Source organism: Lactuca virosa, chromosome 4, assembly GCF_052849685.1.
Source record: "Lactuca virosa cultivar CGN04683 chromosome 4, Lactuca_virosa_CGN04683_v6, whole genome shotgun sequence".
NCBI classification, from domain to species: domain Eukaryota; kingdom Viridiplantae; phylum Streptophyta; class Magnoliopsida; order Asterales; family Asteraceae; genus Lactuca; species Lactuca virosa.
The window spans coordinates 429,577,497-429,596,762 of NC_136429.1; the positions used below are offsets into that span (position 1 = coordinate 429,577,497).

Consider the following 19,266-nt stretch of genomic DNA (forward strand, 5'->3'; position numbering starts at 1 on the left):
ACTGGCTCCTGCTGCTTTTACTGAATACGGGTTTCTATTTTCATCACATAGAACCACTTTATGCTCAACGAGGCTACCATCTAAGCACTTCGCATGACAATAACTATAAACGAAAATGTGATTAGTAATTAATTTGCATGCCTTGAGATATTTTTATTTTTTTTGCATTCAATAAATAAAAATTTACCTTGCTTCATTTTCAGAGCACTCGCTTGTCACTTGTTTTCCATAAAGAAGAGGCAACTCTTCATTACTCGAAGGGAAAGCATTAATCGAGTTACCCTACAATATGTTGGGGTTGAAACACACTTTTATTCAGAACTAGAACAAAAGAGAAGAGCTTACACGCTCAATATTACAAGAAAAAGAAACAACCCTCTAATACTCACTCTAAGTATTACACACTACACTCTCTGTTTTTGGTGTCTTACAACTGAGGTTAGAGCCTCTATTTATACTTAAACAAGCCTACAATTACTACTGCTACCATTTATTGTGTTCGTTATGTGAACATACGAAGTTGCCATTTGAGTTCTTATTGTCAACAAAGGAGGGATTCATTTGTCAACTAAAGAGGGTGGTACAGCTACTCATGGCAGGTTCACACCCAAGTAGGTTTACACTCACATTCTCCCCCTTAAACCTAACTTGGCTCGAGATTCGTCACTCCGATCATGTTTTGCATTTCACCATGTTTCACGTATGCTAAAGCCTTTGTAAAGATGTTCGGGTGGCAAATCGGTAAGTTGTCATGTCTTGTTCTTCTCGATTGCATCCAACTCTGTTTGCATAGCCTCCTGCCATGCTTTAGAGGTTACCGCCTCTTTAAAATTCAAGGGTTGATCCGCTGCAATCATCAACAATTCTCCGGGTTCAAGGAACACATTTTCGATTTCAGAATAAATATCGGTTAACGGACGCAATCCCCTTGGCCCAATCTCACTAGAAGGGCTTTCCATATGGGGCGAGGTTGAAGAAAACGGGGCTGAGACAGGAGTATGTGGAGCTGGTTCAGGCTCGTCAAATTCAGCATATGGTTGTCCAACTTGGATAGCATCAATTCCTGGGCTGTTTGGTTGTTCCGGATTGATTTCGGGGTCATTTTGAGGTGTTTCGAGGTGTATTTGGGGTTGTGGTTCAATTATGGTAAAGGTCTTAGGAGTCGTCATCTCTTCTTCTTTGTTTTTGTACCAATTCCATTCTTCTTTTTCGTCAAAAACAACATCGCGACTAACTCGCAACTTTCGGTCTTGCGGATCAAACAAACGGTTGCCTTTAGTTCCATCTTCCACACCTAAATACACCATCTTCTTACTTCGATCATCAAGCTTCTTCAAGTGACCACCTACAAGTTTAGCAAAAGCAACACAACCAAAAACTTTTAGATGTTCAAGGTTGGGCTTTTTGCCAAACCACGTTTCATAAGGTGTCTTGTCGGGAAGTACTTTTGTTGGCAGGCGGTTGAGAAGATAAACTGCATGTCTAATCGCTTCTCCCCAAAACTCTCCCGGAACATTTCTACCTTTGAGCAGACTTCTTGCCATGTCCATAACGGTCCGATTTCGCCTTTCTACAACTTCGTTCTGTTGAGGCGAATATGGTGTCGTAAGATGCCTTTGAATACCATTTTCTTCACAAAATAATGAGAATTCTTTTGAAGTGAACTCTCCCCCTCGGTCCGTTCGAAGTGTCTTTATTTGATAACCCGAATTCTTTTCAACCATCAACTTGAACCGTTTGAAAGTGCTCAAGGCTTGAGACTTCTCCGATAGCATGTAAACCCACATCCACCGGCTAAAATCGTCTACTAAAAGGAGAAAATATTTACTCCCTCCAACAGACGTAGGTGTGATCGGACCACATAAGTCCGCATGAACAAGTTGTAGAGGTTTTTGAGCTCGAAAAACTGCATGATCCGGGAAAGGAATTCGGGTTTGTTTGGAAAGAACGCACCCTTCACATACTTGGTTTGGGTGCTCAATCTTTGGGACTCCGATTGCCATATTCTTTTCGGACAACTTCTTTAAGGCGAGAAAGTTAACATGACCGAGTCTAGAATGCCATATCCAAGCTGGTTTGTCTTTTGTTGCTAAAAGACAAGCCGGTCTACCGGTCCTTAAAGGAGTTTTATATAACCGGTTTGGGGATCGTTTAACTCTCAAAAGTAGAGTTTTATTTCTGTCAAACAATGTCAGATCCGACCCATCCATTATGACCCGACTCCCTTCCTCCGTCATTTGTCCAAGACTAATAATATTGTTTTTTAGACTTGGAATGAAATATACCTCATTAAGGAGTCTTTGGTCGCCATTTTTGCTATCGAATAAAATCGACCCTTTTCCCAAAATAGCGACGGTCGAACCATCCCCAAATTTCACATGGCCCGTAACGTGCTCATCCAGTTCGCGAAACTTTGAGCGGTCTCCAGTCATGTGATTGCTAGCACCGTTGTCGAGATACCATACCTCAGACTCGACTCGACTTTCTCCTGATGCAAGAAGATTAACACAAATCTTCTCTCTTAGAGACACTTTTTTGTGTGGATATTCTTGTGAGGTTGCCATCATTAAAATAGGCTCTTCTTCGTTGGCTTGAGTGAGGTTTGCTTCCTCACCTCGATTCTTGTTTGGACACTCCGAAGCATAATGACCAAATTGTTCACAAGTAAAGCATTTGATTTTACTTTTATCCTTTCGAGAAGGATTATGGTCATTCCGATTTGTATTGTACTCGCGACCACCTCCTTGGCCACGTCCACGACCTCGGCCTCGTCCCCGGCCTCGGTTACCATGTCCTCCTCGTCCTCTTGAAGTGTTTGACGAGTTTCTCTCGCCAGTTTGCTTCGAACGTGATGCCCACTCGGCATGTGTAAGCAATAGAGAAGGTCCTTCTTCTTTTTCTCCATAGCTTCGAAGTCTCTCTTCATGGGTCTTAAGACGACCCACAACTTCTTCCACCGTCATATTCTTCAAATCTCCGAATTGCTCGATCGATGTTACGATTTGTATAAATCGTATCGGTACGGCTCGCAAAAACTTCTTCACAACCGTAATTTCTTCAATCTTTTCACCTAGAGATCGAATACCGGTTATGATAGTATTCAATCTCATGGAAAAATCATCTACCGATTCACTGTCTTTCATCCGGATCACCTCGAAGTCACTTCTCAAGGTTTGAGCTTTAGCCTCCTTGACCCGATCGGCTCCCATGTGCATCATCTTGAGCGTTTCCCATGCTTCTTTAGCTGTGTCCTTCTCAGCTAACATCAGAAGTACGTCCTCTGGAATTGCTTGATAAATAGTCGCAAGAGCCATCCGATCTTTACGTTCGTCCGTTTCTGCATTTTTAATTACATCCCATACTCCTTGTGCTTGTAAATTCACTCACATTTTTATGGCCCACACCGCGTAGTTCATCTTCGTGAGCATTGGATAGTGTAACGTAACGCTACCGTCTTTCCCGGTCCTTTGAAAACTTTCAACTCCGGCTTGAGAAGATGACGAGGTTGGTGTAGTCATTCTTGGCATATACTTGGGCATACACGAGTAAGAATATTTTTTTTTTTTTTGAAGTACGGGGACCAATATGAACTTTTCAGAAGTTCAGGGGGCAAACAGAACTTTTACAGAAGTAAAACAGGGGCTAAATTGAAATTTTTCTGAAAAACGGGACCAAAATTGCAATTTTTTTGAAAAACAGGGGCTAAATTGCACTTTCCGGAAGAACAGGGGCTAAACTGCAATTTCCAGAACTTTGGTCAGCTGCTGACGTCACTGCTGATGTCACTGCTACAGTGCTGCTACAGTAAAGATACATACATACACTCCTCTAGCAGTTCCTTATGCTAGACAGTAATAGTTTGCTTTATTCACTTGCCTCCCAGCTATGGTAGATGCAACATGGGTCCCATGCCCATGCATGTCTCTAACTGAATATTCGATTCCATAGTAACGAGCTCCAATTATCTTCCTGTGGATTGATTAATTATGAGGAATGTTAAATAGAAAACTTGGTATCACTTCCAATGTTAAAGGTTACCTGTTACAAGTGAAATTTGTGCCACCCTGACACTCTCCTTTCCACCTTGTGGGAATAGGACCAAGGCCTTCATCGCTGAAGCTCTCCGACTCTGGCCATATTCCGCCATCAATGATTTCGATGATCGTGTCACTCTCAGCAGTTGGACTCCGTTCGATTGTTGTTGGAAATCCCATGAAGTCCCACGACCTTGTTGTCTGGAGGTGCAACTTTTGACATGGAAATACCGAGATGATCCCATCAAAACCTGTTCGGTTTTAATCATTCTTAGCAATGCATATGATAAATATGTGTATTTCACCAATTTAACAGCCATTATATACATCTACATCTACATATACATGTAAATATACATATATGAGAATATATATATTTGTATACTTTTAATTTGTGGTTATACATGTTAATTAGTATGGATCATAACCAGTTCTCATTTTCTTAGTTTGTGTAGCTATTTCCGATGTATCTCAACTTTTTGTTCAGTTAATGAACTTTTGATCTTTTTAAAAACTACTCTATGTTTTAGCACCGGACATTCAACCATTCCCACTGTAGAATATGTTTTGAATAAATCTGGTCATAGAAACTTACCAGCCAAATTTTGTTGTTCTTCTTGGGAGAGATAAGCAGCAAATCCATTAAAGCTTCTTTGGTAACTCCTTATTAGAGGTTTCCTTGCGAACCTGGTCACATTTAAAGATCATAAATAACAAAATGCGATTTCAAATCTACAAATATAATGCAAAGATATACCTCGGGTTGGTAATATTTTTCAAGATTTCGTAATGATGTAATGAAGGTGAATATTCTCCTTCCGGGAGAAATCCCATGTAAGCAATAAAAACCTGCACATAAATTTACATTAGATTCAAGAGTTGAACATCTTTATCTTCACATTTTATTATAATTAATTACCATCTTCTCTATAAAAATAAGTCAACTGAACTAACCTTTCGGTCTTCATCAATCGAGGATACGAGTATTACTAAAGAAATCAGTACTATGCATGTCCAGACCACATTCATCATCTTCATTTTCTTCTTCTTTTTTCTCCCTCAGACCCTCACTCTCTTTGTAAGTGGTGAAACCAGCGATTAAGTATGCTTAATTGGATTTCCATATATAGAGGGCATTTATAGGAATTTAGGCACCAGGTTTAGTGTTTTTTTTTTTTTCCTTTTTAGTCTCTGTCCACTTCAAAGCATCTCTCCATCTCTCTCTCTATTTCTGTACGTATCTCTACATGACATGTATATGTACATGTATCTCATGTATCTTATTTATTTTTTAACAGCAAAATCACTTTTTTAGTAACTAGAGCTCAAAGTTACATGGCGAATTACAAAGGGTAATCAGCCCACAAACCCCAGCTCAGACCTTTGCCCCATTTTGATCTATTTGAGAGTCATAGAAAAACCATGGCTTTAACATCAAATGCTAACATAGAAGACGTTTTCACCTTATTTTTAGAAACTAAAGCATTCCTATAAGTTCAAATGACCCATAAAAATGCCCTTGAGATGGAATCAAGGACATATACATTTATCTATAATTCTTTGAGCAGCCAAAATCTTAAGAAAGTAAGTATATGCATGTTTTTGGTACGTAGAAGAATGCATTTTTTTTTAACTCCCGTGTATTGGCATTTCTCTCCAGGTATAAGAAAAGCATAATATCCACATTCGCACAATGTTGGAGTCCTTTGAGTGTTATGTTCTTACGAATGTTAGGATTCCTATATTTTTTCACACAAGATAATTACAAAAGGTTTTTTTGTCACTGAATATATCAATTAAAGATAAAGAGGAATTTTAGGCCCGTATAGACTAAGACATAAAGTTATAAATGGTCCACGATGGGATAACCAAAATTCAAAATTTGCCTACAACTAAGACATAGTTTGACTGTATTGCATTGTATTGGGCAAAGGGATTGCATGTTTATAACTTTGACACATTTCCTTATTTGGTTATCATTACTAATAGAGGAATAGATGATTTTTTCATGAAAAAGAAAATATTTTCCTTTGCTTAGCATTCATCAGGTCAGTCTTACTTATTTGGGGTGCCAAGTCTCCCACTTGTTTTTTCATTTTTAACTGTTTTAGTGAAAGTATCTCTACAGCAGATACAGAGAATGAGACAAAAAAAAAAGACACGGAGTGGGTATGATCAAAGAGAAGGAAAAAAAATTCACCTTTTAATGTATGATTTTTCATGTTTTCTTTTAAAAACTTTGCATGTATAAGTACAACTTACAAGTTGTAAATTCAATAATCTCGATCATCTTTGATATATCATTCTAAGTTAAATTTATGAAATTAAGCCGATGAAAAGAAAGAAGTAATGAAATCATTCCAAGTTAAATTAGGGCTATTAATAGAATTAGTTTTAGAGAATTATACCTTATAATATTGTACTTTTCAAATTTCATAAGTAAAAAAGTCGATACATATCGATGTAAAGCAAATTGGCAACAAGCTACGCTGCTAACCCTTTCTGAATGGCAAAACTAATTCTTTTATAAACAAAATTTACGGATATAAGAGATATAACATTAGTTTTTGCCATTGCTATTTGTATGTATGTAGATTTCGTCAACTACATTAATTTTGCAAATCCATGAAAAAAAGAAATTAAATATCCTCTTTTTTCTGTTTATTTTGACATTTGTAGTTGATCTTATGAATAGAAGATAAATAAGAAAAAAAAAATAGGATGAAATTTGATTTCTCCCATAAGATTATTTGCATGCTTTTGCAATTGTACACGTTGGTTGAAAGATAATAGCAAATTGTGACGGAATTTACAAGCATGGAACAATGAGCCATTCTCAATGTTTACAAGATGTGTAGCTTTCTAAATCTATCGAAAAAAATTAACCTAAAAGTTAAATATTTATTGTGTTACAAAACAAAAATGAGAGAAAATCATAGAGAACAACATTTATTAGGAACTAAATCAAATTGTAAGATTTTTTACTTTCATGAATTTTGCAATCAAATTTTAAGATATTTACTTTCATGAATTTAGCCCAACACAATTTAACTCCCTCCCACATTTTTTCTTTATTAACAATAAGACAAAAATATCCCATTTGCTATTGTTGGTGACATGTCCAAAGCTTTCTTTGCACTCAATTATATATGTACTAGGCGGTGAATTTCTGCATTTTATGCAAAATATTACTACACTAGTAGAAAAGCATGTACTTTCTACGGAAATCACTGACAAAAAGTTTCCGTCAGAAAAAACCGGGCAGAACTGTGTTGGAGTACGGAACCCTAATTTAGTGACGAGAATTATATGTTGTCGGTAATCTGTCGGTAAATTCCGATGGGAATTTAAATTATAAAATTTAATTTTTTTCGAATGCATTGGTATTCCGTCGAATACAATTAAATCAATAAAAATGCATTGCCAAAGTTTTGAAGTGGGACAAATGTTGAGGGAGACAACTTGCAACTCGGCCAAAAACCTCATCCGGTGATAAACATCATTTTTCACGTGTTAGGGAGCAAGTTTTGGACTATTTATTACCCCAAATGCTTATAAAATGAATTTTCATGCCTTAAAAGGATTACAATTACTTAGTTTCTTGGCCTAATCTCGCAAAAAAAAACTCCTACCCTAATTACAACAACTTTGCCTTTTGTTACTTCGTTGTGCCACAGCTGGTCCTTTGAATATCATTGTCACAAACAAAAGAATGGGCATAATGCAGGTGAGCCACATGACATTCAGATCACTCTTCTCCAGCTACAACTTAAGGTTTCCCTTACGAGGGAGGAAGTCAATGGGGACCTGCGTCAGCTAAGAGAAAGTCTTCGTTGGAAGATGGATTCCCTGAATCGTGATGTCGATGATATCAGGACAGGGCAGTTGGAGGTGTCCTATTTGATCGATGACGTGAGGAACCACTTTTACTCACTCCAGTCAGCATATATAATGGCAACGATTGAGATAACCAGAATGAAGAAAATGCTTGCTTTCACAAGTTTATTTGGAATGAGTGTTGCTGTGGAGGTGGTTGCAGTTTACAACTGCGTCCGATGGCGGGGTAGTTGCTTTTCTTTGTTTGGGTTTTTGTAACATCATGTTTCGAGAAGTTTCCTTATTTTAGGATTGTGGACAATAAATGGATTGAGTAAAGGCCTCAGACTTCAATGGAATAGGGTTTAGATCTTATTGGATGTTGATAATATTGGCTATGTGATCTAAGCCCTTGGTTTGTGTTTGAGAGCCAAAGGGTAAAATGGGAAAAGTGATGTTTCAGACTTCTTGCATGAATTAATGAGTTTAGTTCGGTATGTTTTAAGTCAAAAGTAACTAGATAGGGTGTCTCTTCAATACCTTTATGTGGATATAAAGATCGCCAAAAACGGAGCTGAAATAACGAAGTTATGGTTATTTGAAGTTGAGATGGATTTGGGTGAAAACCCGTCACCACAGTGTGGTGAAAGTGTTGCCACGGCACAACAGTTGCCACGGCGTGGCGAAAGTGCTGCCATGGCACAACAAGCTGTTAGACCCAAGCCCATGATTTTTAGGGTTTTCAACGTATTTACCATAAGATTCAGACTTTTTGGCCATTTTGTGAGCCTCCATCACCTATAGAACCCCTTGGGAGAAACCCTAGCCTCCGCCTTCAAGATTTGAGCTCCTCTCTCTCTCTCTCTCTCTCTCTCTCTCTCTCTCTCTTCTTTCTTCTTTTGGATGCTTTTGGTGGTGTTTTGATGAAGCATGAAGATCAAGAAGGTTCTTTTGGTTGCAAGGAATGATGTTTTAAGTTTAGATCCATCAATGACACTAGATTTATGGACTATTATGAGTATAAAGTAATATCTTGCTCTTTAGTTCTTTAGATCTCTTCATTTGGGGTTTTGGCACTTTTTGTCCATTTTATGGGTGATCTTGGAATTGAGTGGACCCTAACATCTTTTGATCAATTTAGAATGCTTCTTGGACCTCGTGGACTAGGAAAGTTATGATCTTTTTCATTCCTTTTTAGCCATGCAAGTTATCTTGGTCCTTTAGGTCATTTTGGTGTATTAAAGTTTAGATCTTGAAATTTTAAGACATTATTATTGATAAAGTTGCAAAGTTTATCCATATAAACATCATATTGAATTAGATCTGGAGGTTGAGGACTTGGACTAAATGGGTTAAGTTGAGAAAGATGCATTCTTGATCCCTTTGAGAATTAGAGACTAAATTTTGGTTGTTTGGACCATCCTAATGGATAAAGTTGGAAATTTTATCCATTATAAAGCTATTAGGAACTAGAGCTGATGATATGAGTTTTGGTATTTAAGAGATAAGGTCTTAATGAAGAAAAATCCTTCTGACCGAAAGCACGAAGTGTCCAAGGCCTACGACGTGGTTGCGCGCTGCAACACATCTATTTTTCTGATGTGACAACGATGTGGAAAAGGAATTGCTACTACGTGGGGGTCATCTGAATTGACATTGCCCGTTAACTTTTTGACAAGTTTGACTTTTGGTTCAACTTGGGTAGAATTGAGTATATGACAAAGGTCTGTTTTCGGTTTTGTAAAGCCCCAAAATCATGGATAAAATTTTCAGTTTTAATTTAATCGAAAACCGTCAAGTATTCATAACAACCCCAAACAAAGTATGACAATATGAGAAAAATCATCAGAGTACAAATCCAAATCATAAAAAGAAAGTTGTACATGGGTGGATGTGTTGTGATCATGACGGGCGCTTCCCTCTCAAACCGAAAATACTTGAAACCATAAACATAACTGTAAGCACAATGCTTAGTGAGCTTGCCCAAAATCTATGTACAATACACACATACATATAACAACATGTAACGACCGTCACTTGAGGTAATAATTATTAAATATTTCTTAATTAATTGTTGGGCTAAGTGTTAATAGAAGGACTAATTGAGTGGACTTGAGTGAGTGGGCCGAGGACTTGGGCGCCCATAAGACGTACATTGGGCATACCCTTGGTGTACACGAGGCGTAGAGAATCATTGGATGCGGGGGACGCATGCACGTACGCACAGCGTACCAAGGAGTACGTGCAGCGTACGTAAGCATATTCCAAACCCTAATTTTTAGGGTTTAAGCCATATAAATACCACATTATGACAAAAACCCTAGCCTCCTTATGTAACAACCCGTTATTTCGAATCAATGTAATAGTATAGATCAATTTGTAGTTCTTTTTAAAATAATAAAGAGAAATATTTGTATACTATGTGTATTTACATAATCGACCCTAAAAAATGAAATGTTAAATAAACTTGTTTGGGATGAATATAGTGATAGAGATCGTGTCAATGATTTCAAAAATATAAAGAACACCCAAATCCGAGTTATAACGAAGAAGTAATGACCTATCGAAAATCCGCGACAAAACCGACAAAACACTATTTAACGTAAAAAGTGAATTTTAATAAAATGCTTTTTAGCCTTAACTATCTAAATGAAAGTTATAGTATACGTTAAACCGAGAGTGTCCATAAAAAGAACGTCTAAATTTGACTTCGTATGAAAAAGTTATGATTTTTCTAAGTTTCGACACAACAGTACACAACCTGAAACTCGAAATTTAGTTCGAACAACTTTTGGCCAAAACAACCTAAACGAGAATTTGAGATCTTATCAAAAGAAAACCAACGGTAAAAAGACAGACGAAAACGGACGTCAGATGAAGAAGTTACGAAATTTTAACGGACTTTTCCTGTCCCGGACTTTTCCTGTCCCGGACTTTTCCTGTTAAAAATATAACTTTAAAAATAAATTCATAATTAACCGACGGAGTCTAAACGAAAGTTGTAGAACATGGTATCACCTACACGTGGATATAAAGAACGTCAAAAACGGAGATTGTATGTAAAAGATATGAATTTTTGAAGTTTGAAAAAGAGAAGTACGCCCCGCGTACAAGAGTACGCCCATCGTACTCGGAAGCAAGGCCTCGGATTGACCATGTAGCCTCTTTCTTCGCAAGCGACACGTATCTCGCTCAATCAACACGTCCGAAGCCAGGTAGCCACTACGCCCAGTGTACGAAAAGATTATGCCCATCGTAATTGGACTAGCCTCGACGTGTACCTCGTAGCCTCGCCACGTCCGAAGATCGGATAAGACTCAAACTTGTACGCCCCGCGTACAAGAAGTACGCCCAGCGTACTAAGGATTTTAGTAGTACGCCTAGCGTACATGAATATTACGCCAAGCGTACCGAGGACCAGACCCCTCCTATAAATAGGATGTGAGGCCTCCAGGTTTTGTTTAGAATTTTCAAATCCTCTCTCCACTTAAACACTTTAAGCCTTTCTAAACCCTCCGAAGTCCCGGGAATCTCGTTACCACCTGAAGCAAGCCCCGAAGCCCCGAAGTCCTCAATTTTAAGCTGAAACTCTGCCCGCGTGAAGCCGACTTTGCATCAAAAACTCTCAGTTTCATCAAGAAAACTCCTTTCTAAGAAACGAAACGCTGCCCGAATCACCACCTATCAAGTGAGTTTATACCCCTATATTTTCACTATTTTTATAATGTTTTAGGGGGGAAATACAAGTAAAATACAAGGAAATCTTGTATAAATAACAAAATTTATTCAAATAGTTTACGATTGTTATTTTTACTAAAATAAACATACTATTTTACCAGTTCAGGATTTCATATAAAAAGCATATATATTATAATATGTATAGTTTATGAGTCATGCATACTTATCAATACAGTTGATGGAACTTACATATTTCTTTTCATATTCAGGATAACTTACGAAAACAACCGTATAAATTATATTAAATATAATTTATGGGATATTTACAAAATATCTATTACAAAGATATTTTTCATTATTCTACACGTAATTATCAATATAGCATTTGTGAGACACGCTTCAAGTACTTATTCAAGTATAAAACAAAAGTCCTGAAAATTATAACGAGAGTCTCCTAGAGGGACAGCGTGACACTTGTGTATAGATCTATACGGGACTGACAATCCTGCACCAGAGCTGCTTGCAACAGCTAGGTCGGCAGATCTGTAGTGACAATTGGCATATCATATTTCGACGCCTGAAGAACGTTATGTTTCAGGCGAGGCTTAGGTCATCAAGCATGGTTATGATAACTCACAATTTGATATTGAATAATACGTTTAGTGTAAGAATAAGTAAACAACTTTCACATAGTTTTATATAAATAAAACTATAAATGGTGAATCTAGATATTTACAACTTCATACAAGTACAAATACAGAATACTATTCTAATACAGAGAAAACTTACTTTTCATAGTTTTATGGGAATTTAAAACTATATCACGCTATTTCAGAACACAAATACATATACAACAGAAAATATAAGATTTTCTGGGGAAAAACATGTTTACATTCTTCAAAGGAACAAATTACAGATTTAAATTACAAATATGCTTATGAACTCACCAACTTAATTGTTGACACTCTTTTCAAAACTACTTGTATTTTCAGGAAATCGATAAACAGGTAACCACAGCTTTTGAGGAAGATAGAGTTTTAAATAATTATGTGTTGTAATTATATTTTTTGGTGTCAAATATACAATGATTTGAACACGAATGTAAAGTTATATTTTATCAATGTAATGAATGTTGTACTTTGATTACTATTGTACATTGTTGTGATACTACATATGAAGTCATCCATCCCCGAATGTTTCCGCTGTTCAGGTTTGGGGGTGTGACACCATACCAACCCCTCATCCTCAGAAACTCTAGCTAGCCTCCCTTTCACATTCTTGTGTGTGTTATGGCCTTGTGAAGATGGTTTGGAGACTTGAAGCTTGAAAGAAGGAAGGAGAAGATAGTGAAGAGGAACTTGAGTATCTTGAGCTCATAGATCCAGGAAAACATCAGCCTTTGGGGCTCATTGGAGGTATAAAGCTTTCAACTTTCTCTTTGGATACTTAGATCTAGTGTAGTGTTGTTTTGGGGTCTTTTTAGTTCCAAGAATGGGCCTTTATGACTCAAGTTCGTTTCTAGGCCAAGAGGTGCCACTCTTAGTGATATTCATGTCCCATAAGCAGTAAAGTCTTGACCTTTAAGGTCCTTTCATGACCATGCATGAGTTTGGAGTCATTCCATGGAAGTTAGTTACTATATTCCAAGTTTGTCCTTTTTGGTGGGTTTCAAGCCATCAAGTAAGTGGCTTTATAGGCTAGGACAGGTTATTGGACTCAGATCTATAAGTTGAACTTAATGTCTTAAGGGATTAAGCAGTTTTGAAGAAAATGGCTTAACAGAGTAGTACGCTGGGCGTACACGCCAGTACGTGCAACGTATAATCCATGCAAGCTGTACGCGTAGCGTATAGAGGAGTACGCTCAACGTACTCTCAGATTTTGGGCTTTGTGACATTTGGGCCAATCTTTGGGCTTAGCAGATGTTGGGCTGAAATGGGCCATTAGAAGTCAGATAATGGGCCAAGGACATGTTTGGGCTTAGGGGAAGGCCTATTTGAGGAGTTGGGCCGAATTTAGAAAATTGGACCATTAGTGGGCCTTTAGTGGGCCATTAATGAGTTTGGAAAGATTAGAATGAATTAGGCTTAGGTCATGGTCCAAATTAGATCAGGGGGTAAAATGGTCATTTTACCCTTAGAAGGATTTTTAGTTTTTTACTAAGTGTTCCTTGTGAATTTATAGTCGGGGAGTGGTTGGAGCAACCATCATAGATTCCTCACTTGATATATCAGCAGCCAGCTTGAGAGGTGAGTCCTCTTCCAGTAGGAACGAGTCTAAGGTACCAAGGGTGCCCGTTTGTGTATGTTAGCATATGTCGGACATAGGTACGATGCTGGGGTTAGCCCGATGTAGTTTGTATGTTATGTGTTCCGGACTTCAGTCCGATGTCGGGCGGGGTCCGATGAAGGTCTCTATTCTTGATGTCTTTGTGATTCTTGCACATATTGTTATGTGTTCCGGACTTCGGTCCGATTCCGGGGCAAGCCCGAGGAAGGTTTAGTTTATATATTTATGCTATGTGTTATATTATGTGTTTGTCGATATGTTATATGTATACCAGACTTCAGTCCGATGCCACCGATGCCTGACTTCGGTCCGATGCCGGGTGGGGGCCGATGCCAGATTCGTCCGAAGCCGGGCGGGGCCCGATATAGTGGGCAAGGCCCAATGTATGTTATTATGTTTGGTATGTGGTAGTTTGGGGAGACTCACTAACCTACGTGCTTAAAGTTTTCAGTTTTGGTTTCAAGTACATCCGGTAGCAAGGGGAAGAGGTCGGTATGACTGCATGGTACACACCACAATTTCCAGCCTGGGATATTTTAGAATATGGTATTTTGATACATGGTCTTGATACAGTATTATGATATGATGTTTGAGATACACGATTTGGGATTTTATTATGTTTTATAAATTATGGGTTTTCTTAAATGGTTTAGAACGAAATTTTTTGGACTATATTTTTGGGATGTTTCACAACACATGGCTGTGTCGGGTGCATATCAACCCCATATGAAAACAAGTAGCTTTGTCGGGTCTATATCAACCTCGGGTCCATATCAACCCCCGAGTCCATAATGACTCCGAGTCCATATTGGCTATATATATATATATATATATATATATATATATATATATATATATATATATATATATATATATAGAAAAAAATTAGAAATTTTTTTTGCATCATTAAAAAATTTTGTGATCCATGATTCAATTTTAATGATGCAAAAATTTTTTTCCAATTTTTTTTTTCCCGGATATAGTACTATGCTCGATTTTTTATTTGTATTATTTTTAGATTTTTTCAATTTTTTTAAGGTGCCCTCATGACTCGTCACTTTAAAAAGAGTCCTCACCCGATCTCATATATATATATATATATATATATATATATATATATATATATATATATATATATATATATATATATATATATATATATATATATATATATATAGAGAGAGAGAGAGAGAGAGAGAGAGAGAGCTAGGTTCATTTGTTTAAACTAAATATTGTGTTATTGTATGCATAAATGTGGGCCAATCAAAATTAAATAATTAAATAAATAAATAAGGGTAATTTAGTCATTTGTTTAATAACTTCCAAAAATAATCCCTAGAATCATGGTATCTCTCCGGGTTAAATCTCTTTCCCCTCTTTATCTAAAAACTGATTCTGAAAACCCTAAATTGAACAAATCGACACCAGCGACCCTTTGTGGGTTTGCCCTTCATCGTGTTCTTCATAGAGCGGGACATTTCGATCAGACACACACCTCTTCTCTTCGACTCCACTTCTCTCTTCCACCTCTTTCTCTTCCAGCACTGATCTCGTCTGACTCCGTCCGATCTGCAATGCCACCGGCACCGCCGACTTTGCCTTTGTTTGCTTCGGCTGTGCCACCTTCGCCTCCGGCATCTTCTACAGGTAAAGGTTTTCTTTTTCTCTTGCTCTGTGATTCGAGTTTAATGCTTGAAAATCGAGTATCATTGTTGTTTCTCCTAAAATTCAAGTATCAGAGCATCATTAGCTTTTTTTCATGAAATCAGAGCACCGATTTCTTTTTCTTTCTTTTTTTTTGAAATCAGGGAATTGTTTGAAAATCTGATGTTGTCTTCATGTTGAAATCAAATGCTGAAATCATATGTTAATGTTGTCTTCTCCATGGATGACAGTCACCAATTGGGTTTTTTTGTTTGTTTTTGTTAAAAATTAGGATTCCCAACCCCTGTTGTTGAAATTGATTTTCCTCTTAAATTGCTTTTGGGATTTTAGGTTTTTATCAATGTATATGTGAAAACGAAATCCAAGGAGTGATAAATGATGTTTATGATTTTAGGTGTTTCCTTTGAAATTGTTTTTCGGATATTTACATTTTTATTGAAATTCAGGGAGTGGTAAATGATGTTTTTGAAATCTCCTCTTTTTCATAAGAAACATTGAAAAAGCTATTTAGGTTGATGTCTGTTCTGTTTGTTGGTTGAAGCAGGTTGGGATTATAATCCTGGAGAAATTGATACATGTTTGGTTAAGTTGTAATCAACTTTTGTGAGGATAACTAATGACCAAGTTAAGTTTGCATACAGAGTCCAATGGTCATGGAAGAATACAAGAATCTGAAGGGAATAGTAGCCGAAGTACCTCATGTACAAGTCAAGGTGGCACTTGCATCTTGGATCATGAGAAATCACATGATGATAATGGCATTGTAGAAGTTGGCTTTGATATGTTGGAATGGAATATGGATATTTTTCTTAGAACGGAATCACGAATTCCAATTCTGTTGGAACGGAATCACGAATTCCAATTCTGTTGGAATGGAATATGGATATTTTTCTCACTGATTTATGCATTGGATTTGTTTTCACAGAAGCAGTTGATGCTTGAAGAATGGACCATGGAATTGAAAGTGATTCTTAGCAACATTATTCTTTTAGAATGTATTCAGTGTCTTTATTAGATTTTGATGTATTTTTTTCCCGATTTGAAAGTTTTTTTAGTTTTATTCTTTAAAAATAAATATAATTCTTAGCAAATGTTACATGTATTCTATAAGAATTAATGTAATTTTTGTTTTAATTCTTCAATTGATGGTTCGAGAACTTTGTTATTCTACAAGAAATTTTGTTATTTTTGAACATACTCCTGCATATTCTGTCAGAATGTCCGAATTAAAAACCTAATAATTCGTAAAATCAGATTTTTAAAATAAGTAAAATGATTGGCCCATATTTATGCATACAATAACATAATAATTAGTTTGAATAGAATAACCTAGGCATATATATATATATATATATATATATATATATATATATATATATATATATATATATATATATATATATATATATATATATATATATCAGTCATAGTCGCATACTCATATACATCCAACACATACAAATCATTGGGCCGACATTGGTGCCTTCGACCCACTAGTGTGGCAAGAAGACTCACCTCTAACTGAAGATAACTTAATCGTACACTAGAGATGCTATGAACATGGCTCCTCACACTAAACGTAACCCAATAACGACCCTAATTAATAATTAGAGTTTTAACCCATAAATAGTGGTCCAATTCATCATTTATCAAATTAAGTGAAAAAGCTCATTATGCCCTTCTCAATCCTATTCAACCAAACAAAGTCCAACGTTCATAATGGTCCAATGCCCAAAGTAGCCCCAAAGCTAAATCCAAGTAGTACGCGCCTCATACAATCTCGTACGCCCCGCGTACAAGCTTCTGATGCGGAAGGAATTACAGGACCAAGATGAAGTGCATGCAACGTACTTCAAATTATGCCCGACGTATGCATCGGGATTCAAAACCTTCTATTAAGGTCTTAAGGCCTTAAGACCAAACGTCCAAACTTCAGATCCAAGTCTTAAAAAATGTAAATAGCCATAAAGTTGCAATCTTTATGCTTTTTGCATGGCTATAAAGAGCCCAACACCAAAACCTTAACTCCTTTAGTTATCTAAGACCCCATAACTCTCACATGGAGTGAAAACAAGGTCCAAGTTTTCATTTTTATGTCTTAAGAAATCATAAAGTGTCTGAAAGGACAACTTAAAACTCTAGAGTAGTCCATACTCACAAAGATCAAAGTCTTGGGACCAAAAAGGACATAAAACTAGAATTAAACAAGATCTAATAAGAAAATCTCGAAGGTATGAACTTTATACCTCTACAAGATACACCAAGATGAGGATATTCTAGATCCAAAAAGCTTGAGAGCAATACCACAACTCCTAGGATCTTCCTTCACCACCAAAGACACCAAAAGTTACTCTCAAGGCTTTAAAATTTCACACACAACGATTAGGGTTCAAAATGTAGGCTAAGAGAGATGGAGGCTTAGACTTGAAAAGGGTTAGAGGCCATAAGGTCTTTAAAAAGGGTCCAAACCCTACAAATTAGGGTTTGTCCCCTACTTGTGTACGCCCAGCGTACGTGAGAGGCTCTCGATCACATGCAAGGTTCCTACGCCCGACGTACTTGACTCGTACGACCAACGTATGCACCAATTTTCAAACTTTTAAGAATTATTGCTAGAATGGAAAATTACATGAAACACTGGCATTACAAATCTCCCCCACTTGAATTAGAATTCGTCCTCGAAGTCCGCTGCTACAACAAGTCTAGGTAGTGCTCCCTCATCTTGTCTTCAGGCTCTCATGTCCATTTCGAGCCTTTCGCATGTTGTCAATGCACCTTCACTAGGTTCACTACTTTCTTGTGTGGAGTCTTGGTTTCCTGTCAAGAATCACAATCAGTCTCTCTACATAGTTTAGGCGCTCATCGACCTGAGCATCGCTTAAAGGAATCACCGTCGAATCATCGGCTATACACTTCCTCAACCGAGAGACATGAAAGGTGTTGTGGATTTGACTAAGCTTATCAGAAAAATCCAACCAATATGCAAACTTGCCCACCCGGGCGGTAATCCTGAAGGGACCAATAAATTGGGGGCCCAGCTTGCCCCGCTTCTGAAATCGAGTGATACCTTTCCAAGGTGACACCTTCAGTCTGCATAACTCTTTTACCGACTTTTCACGACCCGCAACCTGTCGCACACCTGCTAAATCAACTCAGTGGTTTTGAGTACCACTTTTGTACTTCCCATGACCCGATGGGGACCTCGCAGCAACAGACTAGGGTCCTACACCTCCTCCCATGCAACATCTCAAAGGGCGGTCGGTTAATACTGACATGATAACTATTGTTGCATGAGAACTCGAGCAGTGGAAGGTAAGTATCCCAACTCCCTCTAAAGTCTAACACACATGGACACATCATATCTTCGAGCATCTGAATTAACCGTTCGCTCTGATGATCGGTCTAGGGATGATATGTTGTACTGAAGTGCAGCTGAGTACCCAAATCCTCATAAAACTTCCTCCCAAACATGGAACCGGGACCCCATGCCAAACCACCACCACTCGAATGTAAATTTCAGTCAACTTTTCAGCAAATAGTCTCTGCGATCGGAATGAAATGTGCACTCTTGGTCAATCTATCAACAATGGGCCAGATAGAATCAACTCCTCGTGTCGTCCTTGGTAGCTTTGTGATAAAATCCATGGTAATCTCTTCTCACTTCCACATGAGGATGGGTAATGGTTGCATCTTGCCACGAGGCCTCTAATGCTCGACCTTGACTTTCCAAAAAGTCAGGCACCGCTCCACAAACCAAGCTATCTCCATTTTCATACAGGGCCAC

General features: G+C 37.5%; 2 protein-coding genes across 2 annotated transcripts; both read right to left on the reverse strand.

The window, feature by feature from the left end:
• Window positions 1-2,289: 2,289 nt before the first annotated feature.
• LOC145106618 (uncharacterized) lies at window positions 2,290-3,314 on the reverse strand. Its single transcript, XM_079043577.1, has 2 exons — window positions 2,466-3,314; window positions 2,290-2,316 (listed from the first exon to the last, which is right to left on the reverse strand). Exons 1-2 carry the CDS (start codon window positions 3,312-3,314, stop codon window positions 2,290-2,292), a joined length of 876 nt encoding a protein of 291 aa, XP_078899703.1.
• Window positions 3,315-3,839: 525 nt separating this feature from the next.
• Window positions 3,840-5,118, reverse strand: LOC145106619 (subtilisin-like protease SBT4.9). The gene is made up of 5 exons (XM_079043578.1): window positions 4,989-5,118; window positions 4,792-4,883; window positions 4,630-4,721; window positions 4,039-4,285; window positions 3,840-3,969 (listed from the first exon to the last, which is right to left on the reverse strand). Exons 1-5 carry the CDS (start codon window positions 5,070-5,072, stop codon window positions 3,840-3,842), a joined length of 645 nt encoding a protein of 214 aa, XP_078899704.1. The 5' UTR covers window positions 5,073-5,118.
• Between the last annotated feature and the right edge of the window lie 14,148 nt (window positions 5,119-19,266).

Excerpts from the sequence above, each read along its gene's own strand:
- LOC145106618 (XM_079043577.1), bottom strand. The coding sequence starts at position 3,314 with ATGGCTCTTGCGACTATTTATCAAGCAATTCCAGAGGACGTACTTCTG. Across the intron at positions 2,317-2,465 it reads AAAGTCGAGTCGAGTCTGAG|CAAAAATGGCGACCAAAGAC; the intron begins GTATGGTATCTC and ends TTTATTCGATAG.
- LOC145106619 (XM_079043578.1), bottom strand. The coding sequence starts at position 5,072 with ATGAAGATGATGAATGTGGTCTGGACATGCATAGTACTGATTTCTTTA. Across the intron at positions 4,722-4,791 it reads AAAAATATTACCAACCCGAG|GTTCGCAAGGAAACCTCTAA; the intron begins GTATATCTTTGC and ends AAATGTGACCAG. Across the intron at positions 4,286-4,629 it reads AGAACAACAAAATTTGGCTG|GTTTTGATGGGATCATCTCG; the intron begins GTAAGTTTCTAT and ends AAAACCGAACAG.